This window comes from Coffea arabica, chromosome 1e (assembly GCF_036785885.1).
Source record: "Coffea arabica cultivar ET-39 chromosome 1e, Coffea Arabica ET-39 HiFi, whole genome shotgun sequence".
In the NCBI taxonomy this organism is placed as follows: Eukaryota; Viridiplantae; Streptophyta; class Magnoliopsida; order Gentianales; family Rubiaceae; genus Coffea; species Coffea arabica.
Genome location: NC_092311.1, coordinates 56,134,556 through 56,160,563, shown reverse-complemented (window position 1 = coordinate 56,160,563; position 26,008 = coordinate 56,134,556). Strand labels below are relative to the sequence as shown.

Genomic DNA, 26,008 nt, shown 5'->3' with positions numbered 1-26,008 from the left:
ACAGATAAGCTCTCCAGGTTAGAGAGAGAAAGTGGCCCATTTCTAGGTCGGAATCATTAATGCATATCATGTAGGTTGTGTCCCTAATCTCCTACCAGCACTGTAATAATGCAGCAAACGTTGCAGCAGCGGTGGATAGTATGATGAATTTTGGGGCCCCGGCGGAGAGAGTGTGTTCCTCTTCCCTCTTCTAAGCATGTTTGTTGGGGGCGCAGACAAAGGAAAGTCCACTTTCTAATACTCCCTACTACGTATATATGATATAACAAACCGCACTGGGACTGGGGCTTCGTATGTCCGGATCGTAGTTAGTACGTAGAGCTGCCATCATCCATCCATGAACCTTTGACTTTCTTTACCCCTGGCCATGACTTTGTTCAATAGTTCATGCTGTTGATAGGGTAGGTAACTGGTGGTCAAATCACGAAAGTCTTGCTACAAAAGTGTGGAACAGCTGCTAGGGTTGATGCCTGGTTCGAGTAGATCTAACCTGCTTTAATTATTATTGTAACAGGAAAACAAAGCCGAGAAGGAGCAAACGAGCAATTATCCGCGTGGGTGCGTACAGAACACATGCCGCGTCGCCATCTTTCTTTCTGTAATCGAATTTGACCTCTTTCACTTGGAGTTGGAGTTGGGGGAAATACGCAAGTGAATGCCGGAGCTTCGATGTCTCGCACGCACTCGCGCACCCAACAGAGGATTAGAGCTGCCTCCATTCGTTGGTAGCGTGGCCATCGTAGGCTGGAATTTGATTGGTCAACTGCGACTGCTGCTTTCGCCATCGTTTTCGTGCCAATAAAAATTTGTTTTCAACAAATTGAGCTTTGAATGCTGCTATCAAAAAGTCATTCTCGTTTCGCTCGCGCTGTGGAGGTTAGATGGAACGTATTATTGTGATTTAGCAGTTGTAACGACCAATTTTCGAACGAGTCCACTCACAAAAAATCAATTGAAAATCACCGCATGGCATTTCCGCGACACGAAAATTCCTGATATCGACGAGATGGGTCATCCTTTTAATTTATTCTTATGGCTTAAATTGTATTTGTTTTTTAGTATAGAATTTTACTTTCGGAACACATCTAAAACGCTAATCAGCCCTTGATTGGCTGCAGACCATCAGCGATATTTTCGAATGTGATGACGGTTGAGCGTAGCCGACAAGGCGGAATTTTTCTTTTTAAGCGTTAGAAAATGCTTCACCCTTGACTGAGGCGGAATTTTATGGACAGCCATCTCTAGTTTTTTGAACCGAGTCTGCGTGGTATCCACCATATGCGTGGACTATTAATAACAATAAGAAATGACTCTCCGTATGTCTGCCACATAATACTAAAATCTCTCTCTTTAAAGTACTTTATATTAATGCTATTTTTTTTTAAAAAAAAAAAATTGGACTAACTTTGTTAACAAAATCTTAACGCGAGGAGAGGAGAGATTTGTGTAATTTTACAAACTTTAGTAGAGGTCAGTGAAATTGTCAAAAATTTCAGAGGAGGTTTTTGAAATTATCCCTTGATCAATTACAAGACAACATCAAAAGTGAAGTACTCAGGGAGAGAAGTTTTCATGTGAGCGCGAAGCAACCAAAAGGCATGTTCAGCAGCTGGTGGTCAAATCAGTAGAAAAAGCTCTATGTGCATATAACAGAAAAGACCTCCCTCACTGGCTAATTCACATGTTAACCAAGTGGAATTCACTTGGCTTGTTAAATAAAACAAAAAATGAAATACTCGTACATGCACGTGGAAGTTTTTCATTGGTTCAAAAACAACTACTAAACACGCCTACCAGTTAACGAGGATCTACGTAAAGTTTTCGTGCATACATACAAATACAGCTGGCAAGGATGCGTGCATTCTCTGATCAATGCACAGTTTATTTTAAAAAATTTAACTGAAAAAAAAAACGAGGGAAGAGATGAATCCAACTCATCGTGAATTTGTGAGGCACCGCACTACCACCATTCTTCCCCAGCCAACCAACGCATTGTTGACGGCATGATCCATATTTAAAGGAGAGGGTGGGGACTGGGGAGTGAGATCTCTTATCTCTCTGGCGACCTTACCTTGTATCAGTTGCCATAGTTACTAATACTGGCACCTTAGTAGTAGCAGCATTACCTTAGCACTCCATGAAAAGATGCGTGTTAATAATACTAATGCCTACAAAGTTAGCAGCAGAGCGGATAATAGAAACAGAAACGGAGCCGTTGGTCTTCAATTCTCGAGACATGCTGGCATCCAAGGAGGCAGCAGTGTGTGGACTGTGGAGTTGGTTTTTTTTTTATTGGGAAATCCCTAATCAGTGTATGGTTCACTTCCTCCTCCTCCTCTGTATCTGACCATCTGTAGTAGCACAATTATTCCAGAATACAATAAATAATAAGATTAATAAATCAGTAGCGGGGTTAAAATTCAGCCCGATCCAATCATCACCAGCTTGGGTCGTTTGGGGACGCTCACGTGACCGCTCTCCCTTGCACAACTCCAGTTCGCTCTCACGTGCAGGCGGGGGCACAGCGTCGTGCGCGTCACTACCCACAGCCAATTCATCAAATTGGCACCGACGACAGCCAAGAAACAGCCAGCCTGGAGCCTCCAACACTCGCTCGCCCCTGCGAAATCATTAACAATAACCCTCGTTACTGACTAATATGGAGGAGGGTTTACATATTGTTGTTAGCGCTGCTGTTCCAACCAAATGCTTAATTTGATCGTCCTCTTACTACCGGCCGAATGTTGGTGTCTGACTGATGGGCTTTCCCTCTTTATTCGTCACACTCTTTGTTTCTACGCTGCGATAGAATTGTTTTTTCCGTCTTGGGTCAACCCTCTAAATAAGAGAGGACCAACATTGGCGAAAAAACCCAAATCTCGCCTTGCAAATTGGGAGCCACGTTTATCACATTATTATCGTTAACTTTATGAATTTAGCTACAAATCAATACCGGTTCCTGCCGCCTAGGCGCTCAATTTTCTAAGAAAAGAATCACAGTGAGTGGAACTCTCTCATCTCATCTCGTTCACTGTATCTGTACGAACACCTCATTCCTTGATGCCATAGTTAATTCAATTGGCCTCCGTTTGTGCTGGTTTCAAAAAGTGGGAAAAAAAAAAAAGAAAAATAATAATTTGTAAAATTCATTTCACGCTAACAAGCACACTATGGATTTTCATCAAGGCCCGTTATCATCTTTCAGCACTCTATTATACCCAATAGTGATGGTGATTGTGAAATTTGATTCCAACAACTAGTTATCCTTTTTTTGGTTATCTAATTTATGTACAGTATTTAAGATCTCGCTCTTCAAACTAGTGCCCGTGACTCCTTGATGAATTATTGGTATACTTTCGTTTCATTTTCTTGTACTCTTACTGTATGTATTCAACTAAATAACTCGGCTGCTAAATTATATCTCCACGATACCAAAGCGCTAGTACACAATGTTACAAATGCTCAATTACTCGACTGACACCTTTTTTAAAAAAAAAAATTTTTTGAATAAGTAGAATGTTTTGAATATACTTGTAATTTTTTTCACCTTATCATTCAACCCAACCCTTTCCCGGCACTCAACTGATACTCAAATATTGACTTAAAAAAAAAAAGTCAAAATACTAACTCAATCTTACGCGTTCTTAACAATTCTACTCAAAACCACCCAACATAACTATCAGTCTAATTTAAAAAAATCATATAAGCTCTCAGCACTGGTATATTCACACCATTGTCGAAAACTGTTGAAACTATAGGCCGTACACTTATGAAAGGATATGATCCAACCTGTAGGGATCTTTGAAGTTTGTGGGCTCATTGGTTGGTTCAATGCTTTGAGCCCAACCCCTGTCAGCGACAAAACAAAAGAGTTTCTTCAAGTATGCGGGCGGGCTCTATGGAAGGCATAACAGAAACCAAACCAAGTTCAACGAAGGGCAGGAGGAAAATTGATGCATGGCCCTGGCGATCTTTCATTTTTGCAGTTTCAAATAAATGCTGAGTTTCATCTGACCGGGATTGTTTTCCACACGAAAAAGAAAGAAAAAAAGAAAGAAAGAATGAGTTCTAGGATTTAATGACGCCTAGGACTGCTGCCTGGAGAGAAATGGAATGGGTAATGGGACCAATATGGAGACTGTGCAGGCCCATGGGAATTCTTCGAATTCCGGCTCTATCCACCACGCTCAGGTACTTGCAGACGTGAATCTTCAGAAACACCCGCTGCTGTGCCCTTGCTGGTACGTGCACTTTCTCAAAGGCAACTAATTGCTTGTGGGGAGCCCAATGACCACTACCAGGCGGGGACGAGAACACAAGCAATGTGTGGGAACCATCCATCCCACCAACGTTCTTCACATCAACGTGTACCCCAAGCGAGAGCCTGCTGCATCTGGCATGCGTGACCTTGATGGCTTTGCTTGACACACTGGTGTTCCATCTGCGGTGGCCGTCAACCGGAACTGAAACTACGGTGGGAGCGTCAGCAATTGTGTGGACAAAGCTGGTGTAGCTCAGGCCGTGCCCAAATGGATAAACCACCGGGCCTTTATAAAATCTGTAGGTCCTGCCTGGATAGCCTTTACGTGGGTCGGATCTCATGTCCATTGTTGTCATGGGCAAACTAGAAAGGTAATCTTGCGGGTACCATGTCATTGGCAACTTTCCTCCTGTAAACGCGATTCCCTCAGTCCACAAAAATAATTTAAAAAAATAAAAATCGGAGAGGAGGAGGAGCAGGTGGGACATTTAATTTGAATGGATGTTGTACTACTACTACGTGCCTGGGTTATGGGTTCCAAACAGGACGTCGGCAATTGCAGCTCCTCCAGCTTGGCCAGGGTAGCCTACCCAAAGAATTGCACCAATTCGTGCATCATTTTTGGCAAATGACACGTCCACAGGACCTCCAGACATTAAGACCAATATGGTAGGACCCTTGGAGGCCGCAGCCACCCTAGTGACGAGCTGTTGTTGATGACCGGGCAAGAGTAACCCTGCCCTGTCTCTGAACTCCGCCTCGATCGACTGGTCTAGCCCCATTACAAGAATGGTTGCATCTGCTTGACGTGCAGCATCAATGGCACCACCAAAGAGTTCCTCACTGCTACAAGCAACGCCTGCGCAACCCTGTTGATGAATTGTCTTCGCAAACCTTCCTATTCCTTGTAGTGGAGTTGTGTATCCACATGCAACGCCTACATTTGGATTGTTTTATGTTACTTACTGCTTGTCGCGCTATTCAAATTGAGAAAACTTGTGGCAGTTTGACGAAGGGGGGATGGGGGAGGGAGTAATGGGTATTCAACTTCAAGTGGTTAATAACGAAGCGGGACAGCTTGGTTTTCAGTAGGATCATAATTAATAATGCATGCTGGTGCAGTCCTTACATACCTGCATAATTCCCGATCATCGTAGCAGTGACGTTTGAGTTAGGTCCGATGACAGCAAGGGTGCGGTGACGGCGAGGGGAAAGAGGCAAGGAAGGACCGCGGTTTTTAAGAAGAACAATTCCCTGTCTAGCAGCTTCGAGTGCCAGGCGTTGGTGAGAATGGGTGCAGACATGATGGGGGCCCAGGTTACCGAAGGGCTGCTTTGATGGCTCGCCGTCGAACATTCCCAGTCTCATTTGGACAGTGAGCGTGTTGGCCAAGGCGCTGTTGATGTCCGCCTCTTTCAACAGTCCCAGTTGCACGGCCCTTTCTGTGTGTAATCCCAAGAATGGTCCGCAATCCAAGTCCAGACCTGCTTTGATGGCATCTGCCGCGGCTTCTTCAGGTGTTGAGGTGTAATGTTGATTGTCATAAAGAACTCCAACAGAGTCACAATCAGAGACTATATACCTGTTTCGGGAATGAAGAAAGTGTTTTCAACGATGCATGCATGCCATGGGGTGAGTGGATTTCGAGATGAGAAAGAAGAAGAAGAAGGAGGAGGAGGAGGGACGTGAGGTGGAATAGCTTTACCCATCGAGACGCCAGGCTCCGCGAATGGTGTGGCGGAGAAGTTGAGGGTCAGCGCAGGTGGGGATCCCGTTGACTTGGTTGTAGGAGCACATCACGCTTGCCACCTTACCTTCCTTGACGCAGCTTCTGAATGGCACGTCGAATGTGTCTTCGATGTCCTGCCTGCTCACCTGTCGCAAAATAATCAATTTTGGGTTTGGATTTGGATTTGGATTTCGTGAAAATTCGACGTTAGATTACCGTAAAATATTAATGGCGCAGCACGCAGATATACAATTAACGTTTGACTTTCTTCTAGCTGAATCATCAAATTTTTTTTTTTTTTAAAAAAATTAGTAGGTATTTTAGTTATCCACTTCGTTGCTAATTCTACAGCAAAGTCAGAAGTGGAGGAGTTTAAAGCCCAAAAAAAAATTTTTTTTTTGGGGTGAGTCATAGAAAAGTGTGCAAGTCAATCTGTGTCGTACGACTTCCAAAGCAATCCAAATCGGAATAAGATGCAGTGCAGACGTTTGGGATCGTCAATTAAGAAGCTCACGTGTGTAAACGTCTCGCAATAATAAGACTGCTACTACTACCATAATTATATAGTTATAATAGGGACGTCATCTACTCCAAGCACCTAGAAGTGATAATGGTGGAGTTACTTTCCCTCTGTATTTTTTTTTTTTTTCCTTTTTTGCCGGGGGGGGGGGTCCCAACTCCGAAGAAATTAAGGAGAATGTCATATGTGCGAATTGATTGATTGAATTTGAGGGAATTAATCAATTATTACGACGTACTAGGTACTACTCATAATGAAAAGTGAAAACAAAGTTGGGAAGAGAGCAGGGGGAAGGGGGGGGGGCCTGGGGGGAACAGAGCGGGTGTGGGCGCGCTTTGCGGCGGTTTACCTTGGCATTGAAGTGAAAACGATCGACCCCACTCCAGTTGTCGAGGTCGTAGGCAGTGAAGTGCTTGCAGCATGCTGCCACCTTCAGGCGGCCGCCGTCCAGATTTCCCTGTAACCCTCTCACGTAGCTTGCTGCGTATTTGCCGGCCAAAACAGGGTCTTCCCCGGGAGTCTCCTGCCCCCTCCCCCACCTCGGGTCTCTGAAAATGTTCACATTTGGGCTCCAGTACGTCAGTCCGCCCAACCCTCCGTTGTACATCGCTCGACCCTCATCTGATACCACCTGCATCCATCCTATATGTATAAATATACGCCTTTTTTTTTTTTTTTTAACATGCATGCGCGGCTAATAATAATAATAATAATACTAGTTATTAATTCTACAATTTGATTGGTTACCAAGAAGAAAAGAAAAAAAACCCCACAAAAGGCATCTATCTAAGGTCTCTTGCACTTTTGTTCTTTCCTTTCGTGACTCGGGGGACGGCGATGCTTTACAGTTTGCACTACTCTTTGGAAACTGTAACGATTACGCAAACAAAATGTGCTTACTGTAGCAGGAGCAGATGCGGTAGGTAACTAATCCCCGCATATTTTTGTTAACGACATGATTACGCTGACGATTACCTCAGGGCGGCAACATGTGTTTTCATTGCAAACCGTGCAGCTTGTCCCAGTCCCAAGGTGGCTCAATTAGCCGAAAAAAAATGAAAAAGAACAAACGACTGTTGTGTTCCCTTAAAAAGCAAATTTCAAATACTCTGAATGACAAATGAATGCGGCATCATTAGGATTATGACATGAATATTCATTGTCGGAGCATCTCACCCGTCCGATTTCTTCCCACAATGAAGCATTGAAAGCAGCTGCGGTGGTGATGACCTGCGGGAAGCTGGTGGCTGCGGGGAATTCTCCTCCAAACTTGGTGCCGGGTCCCACATTGGAGACCCCGTGAAGCGCCTCCGACCACCACTCGTACCCTTTGATCCCCAGCCGTGCCACTTCTGCCGCATTGTTCACCAGCAGCCGAACCTTTTCTTGCAGTGTCAACCTTCCAATCAGGTCACTCACTCTCTCTGCTATTCCCAAATTGGTCCCACAAAACCCCCAACCTTTGGTTCTTGCGTCTCTCGCGTCGCAAGCGAATGCTGGACGCAGGCCTTCAGCATTCCCATCACTAGCAAAGATGGTGATAGTTACAATGAGCAGGAAACAGCAGAGAGAGGATAGGGCACTGGCGTTGCATGCTGCGCTCCTCGTACCTTTCCTCGTTTTGGAAGGCACCACTGTCGCCATCTTTAGTTTTCTGCGGATGGATGGATGGCTGGCTGGTTTGAGAAGATGGGAGTATAAATAGGTGATCGATCTTTTGGGGTTCGGTGTGGCGAATGGGCTGTGCGATCCCAAAGAACCCACCCAACTGGACCCCTTCCCATCCCATGAATTTGCTTTCATAATAATTATTTCGAGAAACAGAGGCTGAGGGAGAGAGAGGGCCAAAAAAAAAAAAAAAGGGTTAACAATTAAAGCAAAAAGAAGGCTTGATGTCAGGTCAGGACAACCCATCATGCAACTGGCAAGTTGTTACTGCTTACTACTACTATCACAACGTTTACGGCTTTTGTATTTTTTGCCTTGAAAACAAAAAAAAAAAAAAAACATAGGGACACAACGTAGCATTATCCATCATGTTAACAATAATGCGTTTTCTTGAAGGAATAGAAAAGGCACAAAAATTTAAGAAGCAGACAGAAAGTGAGGAGAATCAGCCACCGGTCCATTTCTCTTAATGTTGTTGTATTGATATTACCTTGCTGAAAATTTACGATTCCTTTCCTTTCCTTTCCTTTCCTATCCTTTGGTGGGAGGTTTAAGAAATAAAGTCCTTCGAGTCCTTCGAGCTATATATATATATATATATATATATATATATATATATATATATATATATATATATATATATATATATATATATATATATGTGTGTGTGTGTGTGTATATATATATATATATATAAAGGTCCTTCGAGCTTTATTGTGTGCTGTGCCTATGACACGGACGGGGGACTGCGGCTGTCACAATGGTTATCCTACAACCGTCCCACCATACTTCTACAAGAACGTATTATTAGTACTTAATCATTAGAAATCAAGACTGACAGCAATTTTTGATGACTTCTGCTTTGTTTGGATTGTAAATTATTTGAAACATTTTTAGTATAGTATTTTTTGTTTTGTGATGTGATATATGTGAGATAAAATAATAATTAAAAAAATAAAAAAATTATATTAAAAATTATAATGATGATGTAAGTAAATATTTTTAAAAAAATAACTCACTGTCCAAACGAACCACTCATTTAAATGAACTTTGGTTGAACCATTAACCGACGAGGATCAAATTGGTTGAGACAGCATAACGATGTTGGATAAGGTGGATTTCATTTTTGCTTGCTCTTTACCTGGTCATGACTCATGATAAAGTTGACCAGCTGACAAAAGCTACAATAATAATATATACAGCCTTGTCGTAATTGAAATGTGGAACCTGTACCCCAATACTGATAGGCCCTTGAAGCAATAATGTGGTTAGTAATTTACATTATTGTTCATGAATACAAATTGGCAAGTTGATTAAATGATCATTAACTTGACGCAGCCATTATTCAGTTGTAAGGCTTTCTGTCATAAGTTGACACAAGCTGCAGTGCTGCAGCACAGATAAGGAAGATAGTCCATGGAAATGGGGCAGGGACCGTCCCTGGACGGTTAATGGCCCTGATTTGATTTCAAAAATTTGTGCGGCTGAGATTACAAGTTGTAACTCGATTTTCACGCCATGTGTGGGTCCCACAAAAATTTGCTCTAAAGTTATGTGATGTGCAAAAAAATTACACGATGTACAAAGAAAGTTACGCGTAATTGATAATGACCAAAATCGCCTGGTACGGTTGCTAGCGTGTTGAGTCCGTGGGGTGGTGGCTAGCGTGTTGTTGCTGGTTGCTCCTTGAACGTCAATGCTTGTCATATACTCTGCAAACCCTCCTCCCATCTGAAAAATTGGAGATTACACATCATTATTATCATTCTACTTTCTTTCTCGGTTGTTAATGTGCTCATAATCATTATAAGTGGGTGAGCTCTTGCACTGCCATTTGACGAGACTCTTAGATCAGCACCAATAAGAATTTCCTCTTGATTACGCCACCTTTTCCAGAAAATACTCTTTCCCTTTTTTTATAACTGACGTTTAAGGTTTTGCACACTAATTAAGAAAATTTTTTGATTGCTTAAATCTGTACACTACTTTTCTTTTGTACCCTCATTAATTGTCCAATTCACCCATGTTTTCTCTCACTAGAGTACTAAATGATGCTGTTTTACTAGACCAAAAGCAATGCAAACTAACTCCCACCAAACTAAATGTTTCTCTCACTAGGGTTGTTACAAAGAGAGGAGCAATAATTACTAGGAGTAGTAATTAAGAACCATGTATTGGAAAAGAGAGATAAAAGGATAAAATTGTGAAAAAATAATTAATACTGTATGGGGATAATAAAACGACAGATAAAAGTACACTAGAGCAAATTTCTTAAACGTCAATTATAAAAAAAGGGAGGAAGTATATTTTTTTGTTGGAAAAGTTGATTTTGGAAGAAACAACGGGCTCTGATTGGGCATCCCTTTCAGGGTTGTAAAGGAACCTCCACTTCCAAGGCAACTTTCTGGAGCTTCGTTGATGTGAGCTTATATTTCATATTTTGATCGAACCAAGTCGCCGAAAGCGTTCTACACCGCCGCGTTAGACAAATCCTTTTAAAGATTAAAGCATTTGGATCTCACCTAATCGTTGCCTTAAGGGCAGCGATAACACAAACTTTGTGCTGATGGGCAAGTAAAATTAGTCGTGGGTTTGACAAAACTCAATCATTTATCTCGAATGATTAAAACGTAATTAATTTCGGTGGCTAGCAGCTGTTTCGATGGGTCATTCTGAAATACAAAATCTTCATCGAATTGTTGTTGATGGGAATTGTTGTTTGTCGTTGCTGTGGAGTTCATGTGTGTAATGATTCAAGTATGGTTCCAAGTGGTCTAGCAATTCATGCCCTACGGCCGGTTTCGTCGTGCGGCTCACGGGTCTACCAATACATTTCCGAGGCCCAGTGCTAACAATACATTGGAGCGGGTGTTACTTGATGAAGTAATTTGGTCAGCGAAATATATGTACACACTCAAACAAAAAGGTACTTATGGTAAGATTTGAAAGTGTTATTATTATTTTGGGGTTATCATGTAGTAGCAACTATAAAGAATAACCGCTTAACTTTTGAATTGCCATATAATAATGGACTCATAAGTCGGATTTATCCTTTTTGTAGAACATTTTCACTGATTACTCAAATTCTACCTTTGAGCGAATACCATATTAAGTTTAAAGTTTTGTCCACACAAAATTTTAAAAATTATTTGATGATTGTACATATTTAAGTTTAGATGTGTTAAAACTCTGCACTCTCAAAATAAATTATTCTCTCTTATCCGCAATAAATCTTCTACTACATTTTTTATATTATCCCCTTCCACTTTTCATTATATTTTCTTTTATTCTTCACAAATATTCTTTTTATTTTCTTAAATTCCAATAATTGTCAAAAGGGTAAAACACAAAAGTCAATAGGCTTGACAAACAACATATAATAGAAAATTCATAACATTCCCATTTTTGTGATGTTTTATCTTTTTCAGTTTGTTGAATTTTATATTTCACCCTGTCAGTAGTATTGGAACATCAGAAAATAAAGAAAAATTAAAAAAAAAAAAGTATTCATGAAGAAAAAATGGTAATATAAGAAAAAAAGGGACAGAAAATAGAATAGGATGCGGAGCGTGAGAAAATCTATTGAAAGTTTTTACTCCATAAAATCATGATGGGCTTTGTCGCCTGGAATAGAATTGGAATCCGAGAAAAAAAAATTCTCATATGTTTAGCTTCTTACTGAACAAGGACTTAGTGCGATCGTGCTTTATGTAGTTTCGTCCAATTGTTGTACATATTTAAATTTTTTGTATACAAATATATTATAATATTATATTAAATAAGTATCAAATATTTTATTTATATATATCACTTTTACTAGGATATAACAATGCAATGTAAATATACATTAAATAATATAAAAAGTACAACAACTATGCCGAATCGTACGGAACCCCAAGCGCACCGAGTCGTTTTCCTTTATTACCACCCAAAAGCGATCAAAAAGTTTAACAAAGAAATTGGGTTGTTTTTTTAATCACATTTCTCTATTACTTTTTTTTTCTCACATACATCAAATAACTACAGTAATATTTTTTATAAAAAATTCTAAAAAATGCAATCCAAACACAACCTTAATAAGGCAGCATCTCTTAAATCAAATACGTTCCATAGATCATCATCAGGAAAGAATAGTACAATACTAGGTAGCTAGGAATGTGGCAACTTAGTATCAACTTTTAAAAACTCTCACCCGCTTTCAATGCCCCAGAACACGCTCCCAATTAGGAATGGCAATGGGAGCGGACACCCGCGAGGATACAAATAGGGCGGGGCATGGGCAAAATATTTACCCCTGCCCCGTCCCCCGCATAAAATATATATATATATATATATATATATAAATACACAAAAGTAACAAAATTCCTCACTATTCAAGGTATTTTTTGTTAGTGTTTGGAAATTCTTTCTCTCTCCTGTTAGTTCTAAAAAATGCTTGGACATACAAGGAGAGTTTTGCTTTTCGTATAGGCTTGCTTCTGATTTTTTTTTTCTTCATGTACTAGGCTTTTGTGTGCATAAATTTTTAAGTTGTTCAATCCTTTTAGATAGTCATGGATATAACTTATTATGGTGGGGATCATCTTTAACTAATTAGTTCAGGAGACCTGTGAATGCTATTACTTAATGGGAAAAGCTCTATGTTGTTGTAAAGTTATGATGTGACTTTGGATATGAATCTCTGACATCTTATGTATTAATACTCGTTTTACGGTAATTAAATGATTTAAGATTTTAGTATTATAAAAAAAAAGATAGCCATAGATATATATATAATGCTGAAATAACTCTAAATGATATATTTTAGTAGCTGATAACTGAAAAATCAAATATATATAAAAGGACAATCAAGTGCAACGTAATAAAAAATTTAATAAATTATTATAAATAAATATTTTACGATAAATTGATTTCTTTTCTCGCCGGAGAAATAGAACGAGAACGGGAACGGGGCGAAGCGTGGGGGGCAAGGGGCGGGGGATGGGACGGGGTACGGGGGTTATTTGACAACGCTGCGGGGGATGGGGGAAAGGAACCCCCGCCCCACCACGCCCCATTGCCATCCTATTCCCAATTGAATACATGCGCGAACGCGACTATAATAACTAGACAAAGCTAGACGCGGAACGAAGTTTTCGAAATATTTAAAACAACCAATGGCGAAGCTTTGTCTGGACGGTCTTCTCCGTGATGGTGTCTAAACTGGGCTTCCATCCTCCTTTTCCTGACATTTGCCTGCTCAGAAACACTGGTCTTTCCTCCATTAATACATCACCGAAGTAGTCTGGTTTGCAGTTTGCCACCTCCTCTGTTTGCCTGCCGCAACTATTATTAGCATTATCATTATTATTAGGATGATGACGATGATCCATACCTGATGATAGTATTGGCTTCTTTTTCCCCTCCGGTGGTGAACACTGAAGATCATGCAGCTCTGATCCGGAGCCTGCTGCGCAGATCCTGGCAAACAACGGAAGAAACCCAGTTGTAGAAGATATGAAGGAGTTGGATTTCAGAATAGAGTTGGCTTTGAGGAGAAGCAGGCGAGCTTCCTGGGATGACAATATTGCAGCAGCAGGTTTGCCTCTCCTCATGGGAAGCATGAGATAAACCTTATTCATCTCCAGCTTTTTATCGGCTGGCAACAGAGCAGGCTTCTTCATAATCATGTGCTGCCGCTGCTGCTGGTACTCGATCACCACTTGTTGAGGATACTCCAACATCAGCTCTGCAACCGTCAAAGGTTTGTCATAGTACTGAATGGTACCGTCGGGTAGAATAACTTTTGCGGTGGCTTCTGGAAGGCGGTTTGGAATTGCATTCCCCATGTAGTAAATTTTTTTTTTTTTTAAATTTTTATCAGCAGGGGTCAGATAGAATCTGGGGAGAACTCAAAAGAATTGGAGTTTCTTTTTTCTTGGGAAGGAAATAAAAGAAGAATTAATGACGACTTGAATGAGGAAAGGGGTTCCTTTGTGAGTAAAAGCAAAATGCGTTTCCTTTCTGTTGCACTTAGTTCTACTAGTACTTAATTACTAGTAGAAGCTTAGAATTAATTTTGTGGTAGAGCAGCATCTTTAAAGAGGTCGGTCAACTCTCTCGAAGTGTTAGTTGTCAGTTGCGGGAGGAAGGTGTTTGTTAAACCGCTCCATCTAGTGATAGGTGGAATGGTGGACTGGGCATTAACAATAAATGCGTATGTGGATACATTTCTGGTTGATTGCAACACCTAAGTGCTGGTATTTGGAAGTGCCGATCCGAATAGCAGGTGGATGGGATTGGGAATGCCCTTTTTCTTCATTTTCATGGTACGGTTAGTTACATATGCGTCAGTTGTCCCTAATCTATGCATTTATCAATTCTTAACAGCTCCTCATTCACCTGCTCCTCATTCATATCTAACGCAGTGGGGTAACTAACAAAACGTGTTCATAATTTCCAAGCAGGCTAAGGTTGAGATTGGAGTTTCTGAGTTGATTATGTTGGTTAATGGTTTGGATGAAGTTGGCCTTTGTGGAGCCACAGTGGCATGGCATGCTGAGTCTTACCAAACCAGGAATTGTGAGAGTCAAAGGGAGGGGAAGGGACAGTTGAACCGCAATTGCTCCTGTTACTTTAATGCCTGCCATTGCCCATCGCCCATTGGGCGCTGTCTATTTCTTGTCGTTCGTTACTGTTTTCGTGGGGTTTATTGCAACAAGAAGTTCACAAGGAGTAACAAATTTGCATAGACTATTTGAGGTTCATCTCTGCCTAAAAGTGAGAATCAACTTTCTTAATTATGGTCCAGACTATTGTTATTGCAGAGCTGCAAAAACGATAGAGAGATTTATAGGACAAAATTACATTATATGAGCAAGGGCTTAATTTGAACTATACAAAAGCGTACTCAAACATTAAATTGAGCATCTAGAAATTCCTCGTCAAGAGCTAGCTATATCTAGTGCAAGTTTACTCAATCTTATACTTGGTCTCTCAAGTTCACGTGAAGGATTATTAAATGGGCATTTCCTCAACATTGAGTTAAAGTCCTTGATATCCTTTAGATGTGCAGCTATGCCGATGTCATTTGAGACTTGTTTCCTTACCATGTTTAGAACTTGAGTGCAAGAAGTGTGGACCTTGATCATTCCCCATCCTTATTCCTTAACCTTGCTCAAGACCAGTTTGATAGCCTGCATGTAATCCAGTGTTATTGATCCAGTGCTTCATTCCTTTATTTTCTAGGCTGCAATTAGCTGGTTCAAGTTGTTTTCTGCAGTGATTCTTTTAAAGTCTGAGAAAAATGAACTTCATGGTTGACTCGATTTTGCAAGTGAATTCGACTTCAACACCTCCCCCCCCCCCCCAATTTTCTTTTTAATCTTAACTTTAGCCTCCTTTGCGGTGTCCAAAATCAGCATAAAACATTCTTCAGGTTCTATTAATTGTTGAACGTAAGTCCAAAAGTAAACAAAAATAAACGTTGATAAATGGGGAGTCAAAATACTATATGAACTCGTGGTGTTTTTTCTTGAATTATTGTATCAGATATTAGATGAGTATTATATCATGGTTCCTTTTCTTATGCTCCAATGTCAATTTATCTACTTCGAATGTCGTATATCTCATACGTTCTGTTAAATTTTATAAAACTTACTACTTTAAAAAAGTTTTAGGGTAATTATGCAATAAATTACTAATACAATTGCGTTGCAATATTAATATGTTTCATTATTCTTTACTTTTGTTGTTCTCTCAGCTTTTACCAAGTTATTTACAGTACTTCTTCGTTGCCTTTGATCTTGAGAGTTTGAATAAGATCTTATTTAAGATAATTACTATAGTAAAAAGGTAATTAGATGGTTGACTCGATGTCAATCGCCTCGCTGGCAACTACTGATTGTAATGATCTCTCCCGTGGTTTGAAAAATTACACTGACCTCCCCTGAAATTACTAATTCTTTGCAAATTTAGTCCAAACGATTAAAATATTATTTTAGGGAGTGAAATTAGAATTTTGTACCAGATTTGCCCTTTGTGCTACATATCCAATGAATGACAAAGTACTATAAATCAATTAACAATTAATAAATTTTAAGGAGTATAATTTATGGGCAAACACACATTACTCATTTAAAGTACCAGCTCTTTACGAGTATTTTACTTTCAAATATTTAATTTATGATAAATATATCAATATTTGTAAGTAAAATTAAAAAATTGTTATAGTAATATTCTTGCAAAACGGAAATCGATAGGTTATTTATTTAATATAAATTAAATTTTTTAAAAAAAATAAATGGCCTATAAAGTATTAATTTTTTATGGTTTTCATCCATTACACGAGTAAAGTATTCGCTCTTTATGTACATTTTATTCTAAATCATTTAATTTATGTTGAATACATAAATGTTTGTAACTAAAATTGAAAAAGTGTTATATTAATATTTTTACGGAAGAGAGATTGGTAGGTTTTGTATTTAACAAAAATTAAATATTTGAAAGTAAATACAAATCTGTATTTGAACGTAAATATTTGTATTAAATTAAATGTTTGAAAGTAAAATACCCTTAAAGAACCGATACTTTAAATAGTTACCGGCTCTTTATAGGCAAACATGCATTACTCATTTAAAGTACCGGTTTTTTACGGATATTTTACTTTCAAACATTTAATTTATGATAAATATATCAATGTTTGTTAGTAAAATTCAAAAAGTGTTACAGTAATATTCTTGCAAAAAGGAAATCGGTAGGTTATTTATTTAATATAAATTAAATATATATATATATTTTAAAAATGACCCATAAAGTATTAATTTTTTATGACTTTCATCCATTACATGAGTAAAGTATTGGCTCTTTATGGGTATTTTATTTTGAATCATTTAATTTATGTTAAATACATAAATGTTTGTAACTAAAATTTAAAAAGCGTTATATTAATATTTTTACGAAAGAGAGATTGGTAGTTTTTGTATTTAACAAAATTTAAATATTTGAAAGTAAATACAAATATGTATTTGAGTGTAAATATTTGTATTAAATTAAATGTTTAAAAATAAAATATCCATAAAGAGCCGGTACTTTAAATAGATAATGCATATTTATCTATAAACTATACTCCTTAAAGTTTATTAATTTATTAATTGATTTGTAGTATTTTGTCATTCATTAGACATGCAGTACAAAGGACAAATTTGATAAAAAAATTCTAATTTCACTCCCTAAAATAATATTTTAATCGATTGGACTGAATTTGCAAAGAGTTAGTAACCTCAGGGGAAGTCAGTGTAATTTTTCAAACCACAGGGGAGGTCAGTGCAAATGTCAGAAATCTCAGGGGATGTTTCTACAATTATCCCATAAACTCATGATCCTTCTTGCTGCTACCTGTTTGGACTGACAGCTTATGTTACCACCAGTAATGAGCTGCGGCGAAACCGAATTCCATTGAGCCCGATCGTGATCCAGAGATACGAAAAGAGGGTACCGATCGAAACCAAAACCAAGGCCAAAACTGGGCATGCCTTGAATTTAGATAAGTCGCAAATGGTACACACAAGCTTGATACTGCTGCTCATAAACCGCACATTGCCTTGAACTACTGCTCATCCTGTTCCGAACATTATTCCCATCAAATTCAATGTGCAGCCACACCACCACCACCTCCCCCCTTCTTTCCATCAGACTAATCCTAAGAGATGGATGGCACCCTGCGATTACAAAATCATTGTTGGCAATGTTGTTTCTTGAAGTGCTACGATCAGCAAGAACACAAAACAAGCTGGGATTTAGAAGGTGTCCACAACTCAGCATGGTATTATTTCCTACAAGCAGAGAATTGTAGAGGATATGCCTCAGTTTTATCTCAACCACAATAAAAGAGCAGATTGGCAGCTGGGGAAAAATGTTTTAGTGACAAATCTAAACGCTGGGCAGTCCTGGCTACAAGTAAATTTTACACGGCATCAAGAATTGCGTAATTCTCCAATTGACGCAAACTGAAAGTACAAACCATACAAATCTAAGCCAACTAGAGACATAATAAATTGGGACAGTGAACAGATAAAATTGAGTCTGCTTCCCCTCAGCAAGGAGAGTAAGACTGTAACTATCATATTGCTGACGATTAGCCTACTTTATATATTGAGAGACCCATTTGAAGCCATCACCATATCCCATCTTACGCACGATACTGCACATAAACACCTCTAAAGGACGGACGTTAGAATCTCCAAGATTTACCTTCCCTTTGCCAGTGGTGACACCAGTTAGCCCAAGGTGGTAACGCAACTCATCCTCTGAGGCAGCATATGGTATGTCAATCTTGTTACCCAGAATGAGGAAAGGGACATTAGCAAGGGCTTCATCAGACAGGAGTGCATCTAATTCCTTCTTTGATTCAGCAAAGCGTTCTTTGTCATAAGCATCCACCAAGTATACCACTGCATCAACCTGTGCATCAAGAAGTCTTTATAAGGCAAAATGGAAAACCACATGGACGTTGCTGTAAAATAAAAACAGAAAAAGAACCAGTAAAATCTCAAAAAAAAAAAAGGGAAAAGAAAAGAAGAGAGAGCCCTGCATGTAGTCAAACTTAAGGATTACCAATTTCTGGGTTATGTGTATTTAAACACAGCAAGGGACCTTCATTCTACACAAAACAATCTTTAAATAATGATATTAAGTGAGACTAAAATTGTAAAGAAAATAAGAAATTGATATTAAAAAAATGAATAAGAAAAGTACATAGCAAGATTGAAAATAGCATTATATCCAAACAAGATACGCATTCCTACATTCTGCTCTCAAAGACATCCAATTTCCCATATTTTTTTAAAAAAATAAACATGAGAGTCCTACAAGAATATATAAAGGCTCAGATTCATCTTTTTGTGCCTCTGCCTTTAAGTCCAAACAAGGCAAATGATTGCCCAAGAAAAGAAACTATAGAATTTTCTCCACCAAAAAATACAAAAAAATATTCTGCACTTTCATCATTTTCATTCTCCAGTTCAGTCACGTGAGACACTCCTTCATAGGACAATAGAGTATGTTGCATGAACAAGAAGTACCCAAGGACACAACTCTCAATCATGGGAACTTCAAAAGAAAAGCTATCGATGAACCAAACTTATGGCCCCTAAGAAGACAATTACTTCCATTAATACCTCCCAAAAAAAACATTAGAACAACGTATTTCCAGCCATTCTAACCTCAAGGCAACTTCATAGGTAAACGAGAAAATACAATAAAATTATACAATCAACTTCAGAAAATACAATAACATTAGAATCAGGCATTAGCTAAACCAGAAAGTCTGCCTTGAAGAATATCTTAAGATTGAGTAAAAATAGCTGAGCATGAGCCATCTCTATTGTTATCTCATCACTGGTTCTAGCTTCTCGGCGAGTACGCCTAAAGACTAACAAAATGGGGTTTTTTAACCTGATGAACAAAGCAGCATCTAGGTTCTCATTCCTAGTGATAGAGCACCAATATAGAAGATGGAAGTAAGACTTCATGAGAAATAATCATATGGCCCTCAAGATTTGTGCTTCATAAACTTGGAAGAAATGTCAAAGCAAATGGTCGTCTGCTTACCTTCAGATCGCTGTTAATATGAAACAATCCTCCCCTTCCCGCACATTACTCAAGTAAGAGGAACACAAAGTATTTCATGAGAGAGGTGCTTCTGGTGTAATGGGAAAGGCAAGAAGAAGAAATTGACAGATGAATGGTACAACTTACAAAATTGATGGACAAGAACAAGTGTAGGATTTCCAAATCAATGGAGTAAGGGACGAAATTAGGGATCTCAATGATTTGGACCAGGGCCACATTCCAGATCTAATTTGACGCCATGATTGACAAAGCAATGTAGAAACGAAGAAGGAAGAAGAAAGAGGCAGATAAGAGTCGTATGTATGAATGTTATATCAATTCCACATGATATACGGAGGATATTAATTGATTTGTTCAGGAGCTCCATTTTCTTAAATACTGCTACTACTATAAGACAATTGCGATACAGTTCCAGAACGCAAATCAGGCAAGAATGTTTAGATGCTGAAAGCAACATGCGTTCATTGCGTTGTAGCAAATTTGATGACGAGGGCAAGGTTCAGATACCAAGGCATCCACCAAGTGAAAAAAAAAAAAGAGTAACAACAATTATAATTGCGGAATAAAAGTGGAAAGCATCCATGGATCCATCCTGAGCGGGTGGAGAGAAAGTACAATAAGAAAGGGGCGTAATAAAAGAATCATCAGATTGACAGGAAACAGGAAGGTGGGATCCGTATTGATAAAAAAAAAAAAGCCTACGAGGTGGGTTGCTAACCTTAGCATAGTAATCCTTCCAGACACGGCGAGCGATCTGATGGCCTCCCAAATCAAAGGCTTTAAACTTGATTTTGCCAATACTGAGCTCCTCCGACGTAGGATACTGCGTCGGTTGATGCTGCACAAGCCTCTGAAATGAAGAAAAAGTGGGGGTGGGGGAGAGGTGGGAGAGAGAGAGAGAAATCAATCAGGAGGAAATGAGAAGGGATGGAAAAAGAGGGAAAGAGGAAATGAGAGGGAGGGGGGGGGGGAACCTCGTCTTTGAGCATGTGAAGAAGAGTGGTTTTGCCTGCGTTATCGAGGCCTAGAAACAAGATCTTGGCTTCCTTCTGCCACAAACCCAGCGACGCCAACACGCCGTAGAACCAATCCAGCAGAAACATCTTCCCTTCTTTTTTTTTTTTTGTTTTGTGGTTTGTTTGTTTTCTCTTCTTCTTCTTTCTAAATCTAAATTAGAAGAGAAAAGGAGGGAGAGATCTGTTTAACTGCTCCTCTCCTCTAGCACTGCTAGTATTTTTACCCTCTCTCTCTCTCTCAGCCCCTTTTACTCTTTACCGACTGTACCGACTCCCCTGGAGAGAACAAGAGAAATGAGATGCGCTTTGAGGCAGGCAGAGAGGGGGGAGGGAGGCAGCGAGGGAGGAAGGAAGCCTACCACTTACTAGCACTAGCAGTTTATAAATAAATAAATACTCCTCCAGTCTTCCTGTTATAAGCGAGTACTACTACTACTACGCAATTTTTTTTTTTATTAATTTTTTGGGGTTTTAATAATAACTAATAATAATAGTACTACTACTACGGTAGTATTGAAATGCGAAAAAAGGACCATTCCATGGTTCACGTGCTCCCATTTCTATTCTCGTAATAATTTCCACCCCAACCCAACCGTTCCTCCGCCCTACCACGTACTAGCCCTAGGATGAGCTAGATTACAAGGAAGCCGCAACAAAGGCGGCTAGGATGAGCACCGAAGAAACAACAATACAGCGGATCCCTTTCCAACGATAACAGGAGGCAGCTGCAGGCATCAAGATGTTGAGGTTTGCAATACACAAGCTAAAGGACAACCCAGAAATGGGAATTGGTGCGTAATTGCTGTGGACAACCAGCAGGCCGTGAAAGGGGAGAAGTACAGGAGATCCACTCATTGACGAAGCAGTGGCTATCAAGTTGCTGCTGCGCCCTTGGGACTTGGGAGTTGGGAGACTATCTGGTTCTGACACTACACAAAAAAAAAAATCGGAATCGCCCTCAGCATAAAGCTTAGGTAAAGGGGGACCTATTCTGGACTGTAGATGCAGAGATTCCTTTTGCATGTGCAACTTCGGTGGTTGTGGTGCTAGTTTCTCATCCATGGTGCACAAAACTACAAACGAAACGATCAGGTACTAATGCTTGAAGGCATTTCCCTTGATTTTGACTTGCATGGGAGATACATTTTCTGGACCATTAGAGAGTTTTGCATCTTAGAAGAGCAAATTGTCACAGAATAATGTGTTACTGGAAAAATTCACTACGCTACTACTGTAGTATTTTATATCTTTAGACTTTTATTTCACCCTCAGTTTACATTCCCCTTGTCTTGGCGCAATGACAACCTCCTACCTTGATGGATGGTACTAGCAAATAAGCGAGGGGCCATATGATTTGGCTTCTGATTAGATATTGGGTCTGTTTCATTCGATTTCTGGACCTTTCGTTCTCTCTTTATCCCTTCCTCATCTAGCTACTTCACCAATCAATAATTAAGTCACTACCAGTTAGAATTTTGAAACACTAGCAGAAGAAGCTAATGAATGTGGTTTAAAACTTTATAAAGAGACATTGGTCTGCCTTTCCTCCTCCTGTGCAGAAATTATCTCAAGAAATTTGATGCTTTTCCGGTTCTGACTGCATACTTTTTTATGGTCGGTCCGAAAAACCTTCTGTGTTAGTATAAAAATACTAGTACTAGTTTCTAGGAATTAACTGAAAACGTCAACGAAGAAGATGAGAAAAGAAGGGGGGTAGGATTACCGACGGCATCCAAGGAGAAGTAAACAGGCGGAGGAGGTTTACTTTAACAGTTTAACGTAGGGAGGAGAACTAAGGTTACTCTTTGTAGGTGGATGAGCAGTGAGGAGGTTGCGAGGGACACCATGAAAGAGCCTACATGCTCTCCTCACCTTCGTCCACCACCGCCACCACTATTATCTTCTTCTCATCCCATTACTTTCTTCCATTAGTATTGCAAAAGCTCAAGCTCCTTGTCCGGCAACTCTCAGAAAATGATCAATCTTTTGATGAGTTTTAGCCGGTACGTGCTTGCTTAAGGTAACAGGGGGACTCTGCTTTTTTTGTCATATATAACCAAAAGAGTCGAAGCTTAAGCAAGCGCTTAAATTAATTAAGTGACCATCGGCGGCTGCCGCTCAAACTCAAATGTCCCCTCGCATGCAGTTCCTGGTTTGTTGCCGTTAAGTGTCCTTTGGTTCGTTCTTACTTCTTATGGGCAATGGCTGTTTCAAGTCTTCTTTTTCAAATTTTTGCATCTCTTCTTTTTAACTTTCTCTAATGTGAAAAAGGAAAGAAAAAGACTTTTATGCCAAGCAGGTTGAGGGCGAGGAGCGTTAAAATGAATGGCATTCGAAGATTGTGTTTTTGCACTGATAAAGATACTTAAATTCCTCAAATTTCACAGAGTATATAAGAAATATATCTGTCTAACTTCCATAATAAAAAAAATAGAATATAAAAATGAAATATTCATAATTAAATACATAATGAAAATATAATAAATGCAGCTTAACGTTTATGATATTAATCGCACTCCATAATTTTATTAATCGTAGTTTTATTATCATTTTTATTATATGATTTTCATGTGTTAGTCTATGCAATAAAACAAATGATGGGAGTGCGATTAATAAAATAGTGAAGCGTAATCAACATTTTCCTAAATTTAATATTAAAAAAATGATTTGAGGTGGAATGGAAATAATATGGAAAAATTACAAATCAAGAGTCGACTCATCAATCTCGTCAATCACGTACATACATCATATAGATAAGAAAAATTAATTTGCTGGTACACCTAAATCACATCTAACTTGAATCGTGGATATTGCAAATTGAGTTTTGTCCGATTCAAATTGACTCGTGTAATTCTTGGTATATTTGATATATTTGGTGCGATCACAAATTTTATACTAGTTTAGCTGTATGATTTATGTCAAAAAAAGTATATAAAAGATATAAGAATTACATCAATTCGTTTGAGTTGGACCGTCCCCCAAATCGTTTGAATTGGACAGTTCCCCAAATTGCGAGGCTCGTGATCTCATGTAACTTGTCATGTTTATACACATATTAGCAATTACTATTAATTTTCATTATATATATACATATATATTCACCGATTAATATCATTTTTTCAAAATTTATCACCTAGGAGTATATCCACACCGGTTAGATAGATCCTTGTAGTATTTACCCAAACCGGAAGATCTTTGATAATTAGTGCGAGAGCATGTAGGCTCGGGGATATATATGTATATATGCAGAGCGCCTTGTTTCCAGTGGGGATGTGAGATCATCAAGTCGATGAAATAATGCAAGTCGACTTCGCGGGAAATACGTACGTATGACATCTCATTAATCCAATAATCAAAGCAGATCCGATGGCAAAAACACCATAGCTAGCTCAAGAACTTGTTCCGCGTGGGCCCGGAAATTTGCTGTGATCCGATGAACAAGGAGAAGGTGACACGCATTCCCTTTGGGATTGAAGCTCATCTTTTTTCTCCAAATCGAAGGAGCTTTAACTAGTAGTGCTCTAGTTTGCGTGTACATGCAGAGGCTAACTTGTCCATTTTTGAGGCTTGCCTGCTGGCTACAAGCTGTTGTCAGTCAAGGTCACTGCTTTCATTCCCCATCAGTCGCACGATTGGAACTACGCTTGCAGCAAATGCTCCTGTAAGTAATGACCAGATGCAGAAGAAGGAGCCCTTGTTTCAGAAATTAAATTAAAAAAAAAAACGAACAACCTCCACCAAGTCTTAAATTTTCAACCAAAAGTCGAACCGGAAAAAATACGCTTCTTCCTTCCATTGATATTATTATCATGCTTTCTATTTTAAAATATTTATCGCGTTAAAAAATTCAAAACAATTTTTAATTTTTCTTTTTAATACAGCCCTTTCCTTTAATCATAAACATTAATTTGCTATTCAAATTCTCTGCTGCTGGTCGGTCTACAACTACAAGCAATGTATGAAAGATTTCCAGATTGCCACACGCATAAATTCTCAACCGCACGGGCAAGTAGGTAGCAACTCTAATTTGGCGCGTGGAAGTGGGAAGCTACAGTACTGAGAGATGGAATGGCAGCCTCTCACCGCCACCCATCTCCCAAGAACAATAACAACTGGCCCATTAGGATGGTCCTCCATTTACAACATCGAAGCGGGTCTGTGTCTGTTATTGGGACACTCTTGTTATTCATCTTGGTCTGCTTAGCCCAGTCCATTAAATGAAAAGATCGTTTTGGCCTTTTCTGACCGCATATGCTACTGCTACGCACATAACCTTCCCCCAACGATTGCCTAATATTAGCGCCTTACCTTTTAAAAATGGGACAATTTCACAAATCTCCCCTGAGGTTTATGACAATTTCACTCAAATCCCCTCAAGTTTTACAGACTACACTAACCTCCCTTATCACAATAAAATAACTATAATGACCTTCACTTAATAAATAACTCACAGTATAATGAAACAAGATTTAAAAAAAATATAAAATAAAAAGAAACATGACTTATTCAGTTATCTTATTTACAAGTTACAACCAACGACGATTTTCTCTCACTTACTATCATTCTGTTCTTTCCTCTTATAATTTGCTCTCAAATTACCACCAACCATTACTTATAGTTTCAGTCAATCACACCACAAGTAATCTCTCAAACTCTACTATATATTCTAATTTCTTCTTTCTTCTCTTTGGAATTACCAAATCCAAGTTTAGTTGAGATATTATATTTGATTATTGAAGTAAAATTTGATTTCATGTTCAAACTAAAAGGAGATGAAGAGGCACACAATAATAATGGAACAAATAATGCAATCATTGGTCAAAATAGGAAGAGGGACTGAAATTGATAAATTTGTCAATTTGTCTATCATCCATCCAAAAACATTCTAATATGTTAACAAGTACATTTATATTTCTTTTTATATTTATAATTGTTGGTGGTGGTTTCACTGTGAAAATAGAGTTTCTTCTCTGTATTTAAGATATTAACATGTTTGAAGATTTGATAGTAGGTTATATTATTTTGTTTTGAGAAAGTGTGAGTATTAGGTATGAAGTTTAAGGTGTGATTAGTTGTAAATAGAATTTTAGTTTTTGGCAAAATAAATTTCTTGAAAATTTTTATAGTCATAATGATGCCTTCCTTCTCTTAAATTTGATTAATTTCATCCATGCCTAAATCTTTATTAAGGATTTTCTTCAGGA

The 26,008-nt window shown here is 38.8% G+C and overlaps 3 protein-coding genes across 3 annotated transcripts; all 3 read right to left on the bottom strand.

Annotated features, from left to right (window-relative positions):
* Positions 1-3,950: 3,950 nt before the first annotated feature.
* LOC113735578 (probable beta-D-xylosidase 2) lies at positions 3,951-8,252 on the bottom strand. The gene is made up of 6 exons (XM_027262576.2): positions 7,687-8,252; positions 6,860-7,141; positions 5,967-6,136; positions 5,395-5,843; positions 4,785-5,198; positions 3,951-4,670 (listed from the first exon to the last, which is right to left on the bottom strand). The coding sequence occupies exons 1-6, from the start codon at positions 8,152-8,154 to the stop codon at positions 4,069-4,071; spliced, it is 2,385 nt and encodes a 794-aa protein (XP_027118377.1). The 5' UTR covers positions 8,155-8,252; the 3' UTR covers positions 3,951-4,068.
* A 5,070-nt stretch (positions 8,253-13,322) lies between these two features.
* LOC140020773 (uncharacterized) lies at positions 13,323-14,006 on the bottom strand. Its single transcript, XM_072071576.1, has one exon. The coding sequence runs from the start codon at positions 14,004-14,006 to the stop codon at positions 13,323-13,325; it is 684 nt and encodes a 227-aa protein (XP_071927677.1).
* Positions 14,007-17,962: 3,956 nt separating this feature from the next.
* Positions 17,963-22,826, bottom strand: LOC113735595 (small COPII coat GTPase SAR1A). The gene is made up of 3 exons (XM_027262591.2): positions 20,763-22,826; positions 20,507-20,638; positions 17,963-18,618 (listed from the first exon to the last, which is right to left on the bottom strand). Exons 1-3 carry the CDS (start codon positions 20,889-20,891, stop codon positions 18,298-18,300), a joined length of 582 nt encoding a protein of 193 aa, XP_027118392.1. The 5' UTR covers positions 20,892-22,826; the 3' UTR covers positions 17,963-18,297.
* Between the last annotated feature and the right edge of the window lie 3,182 nt (positions 22,827-26,008).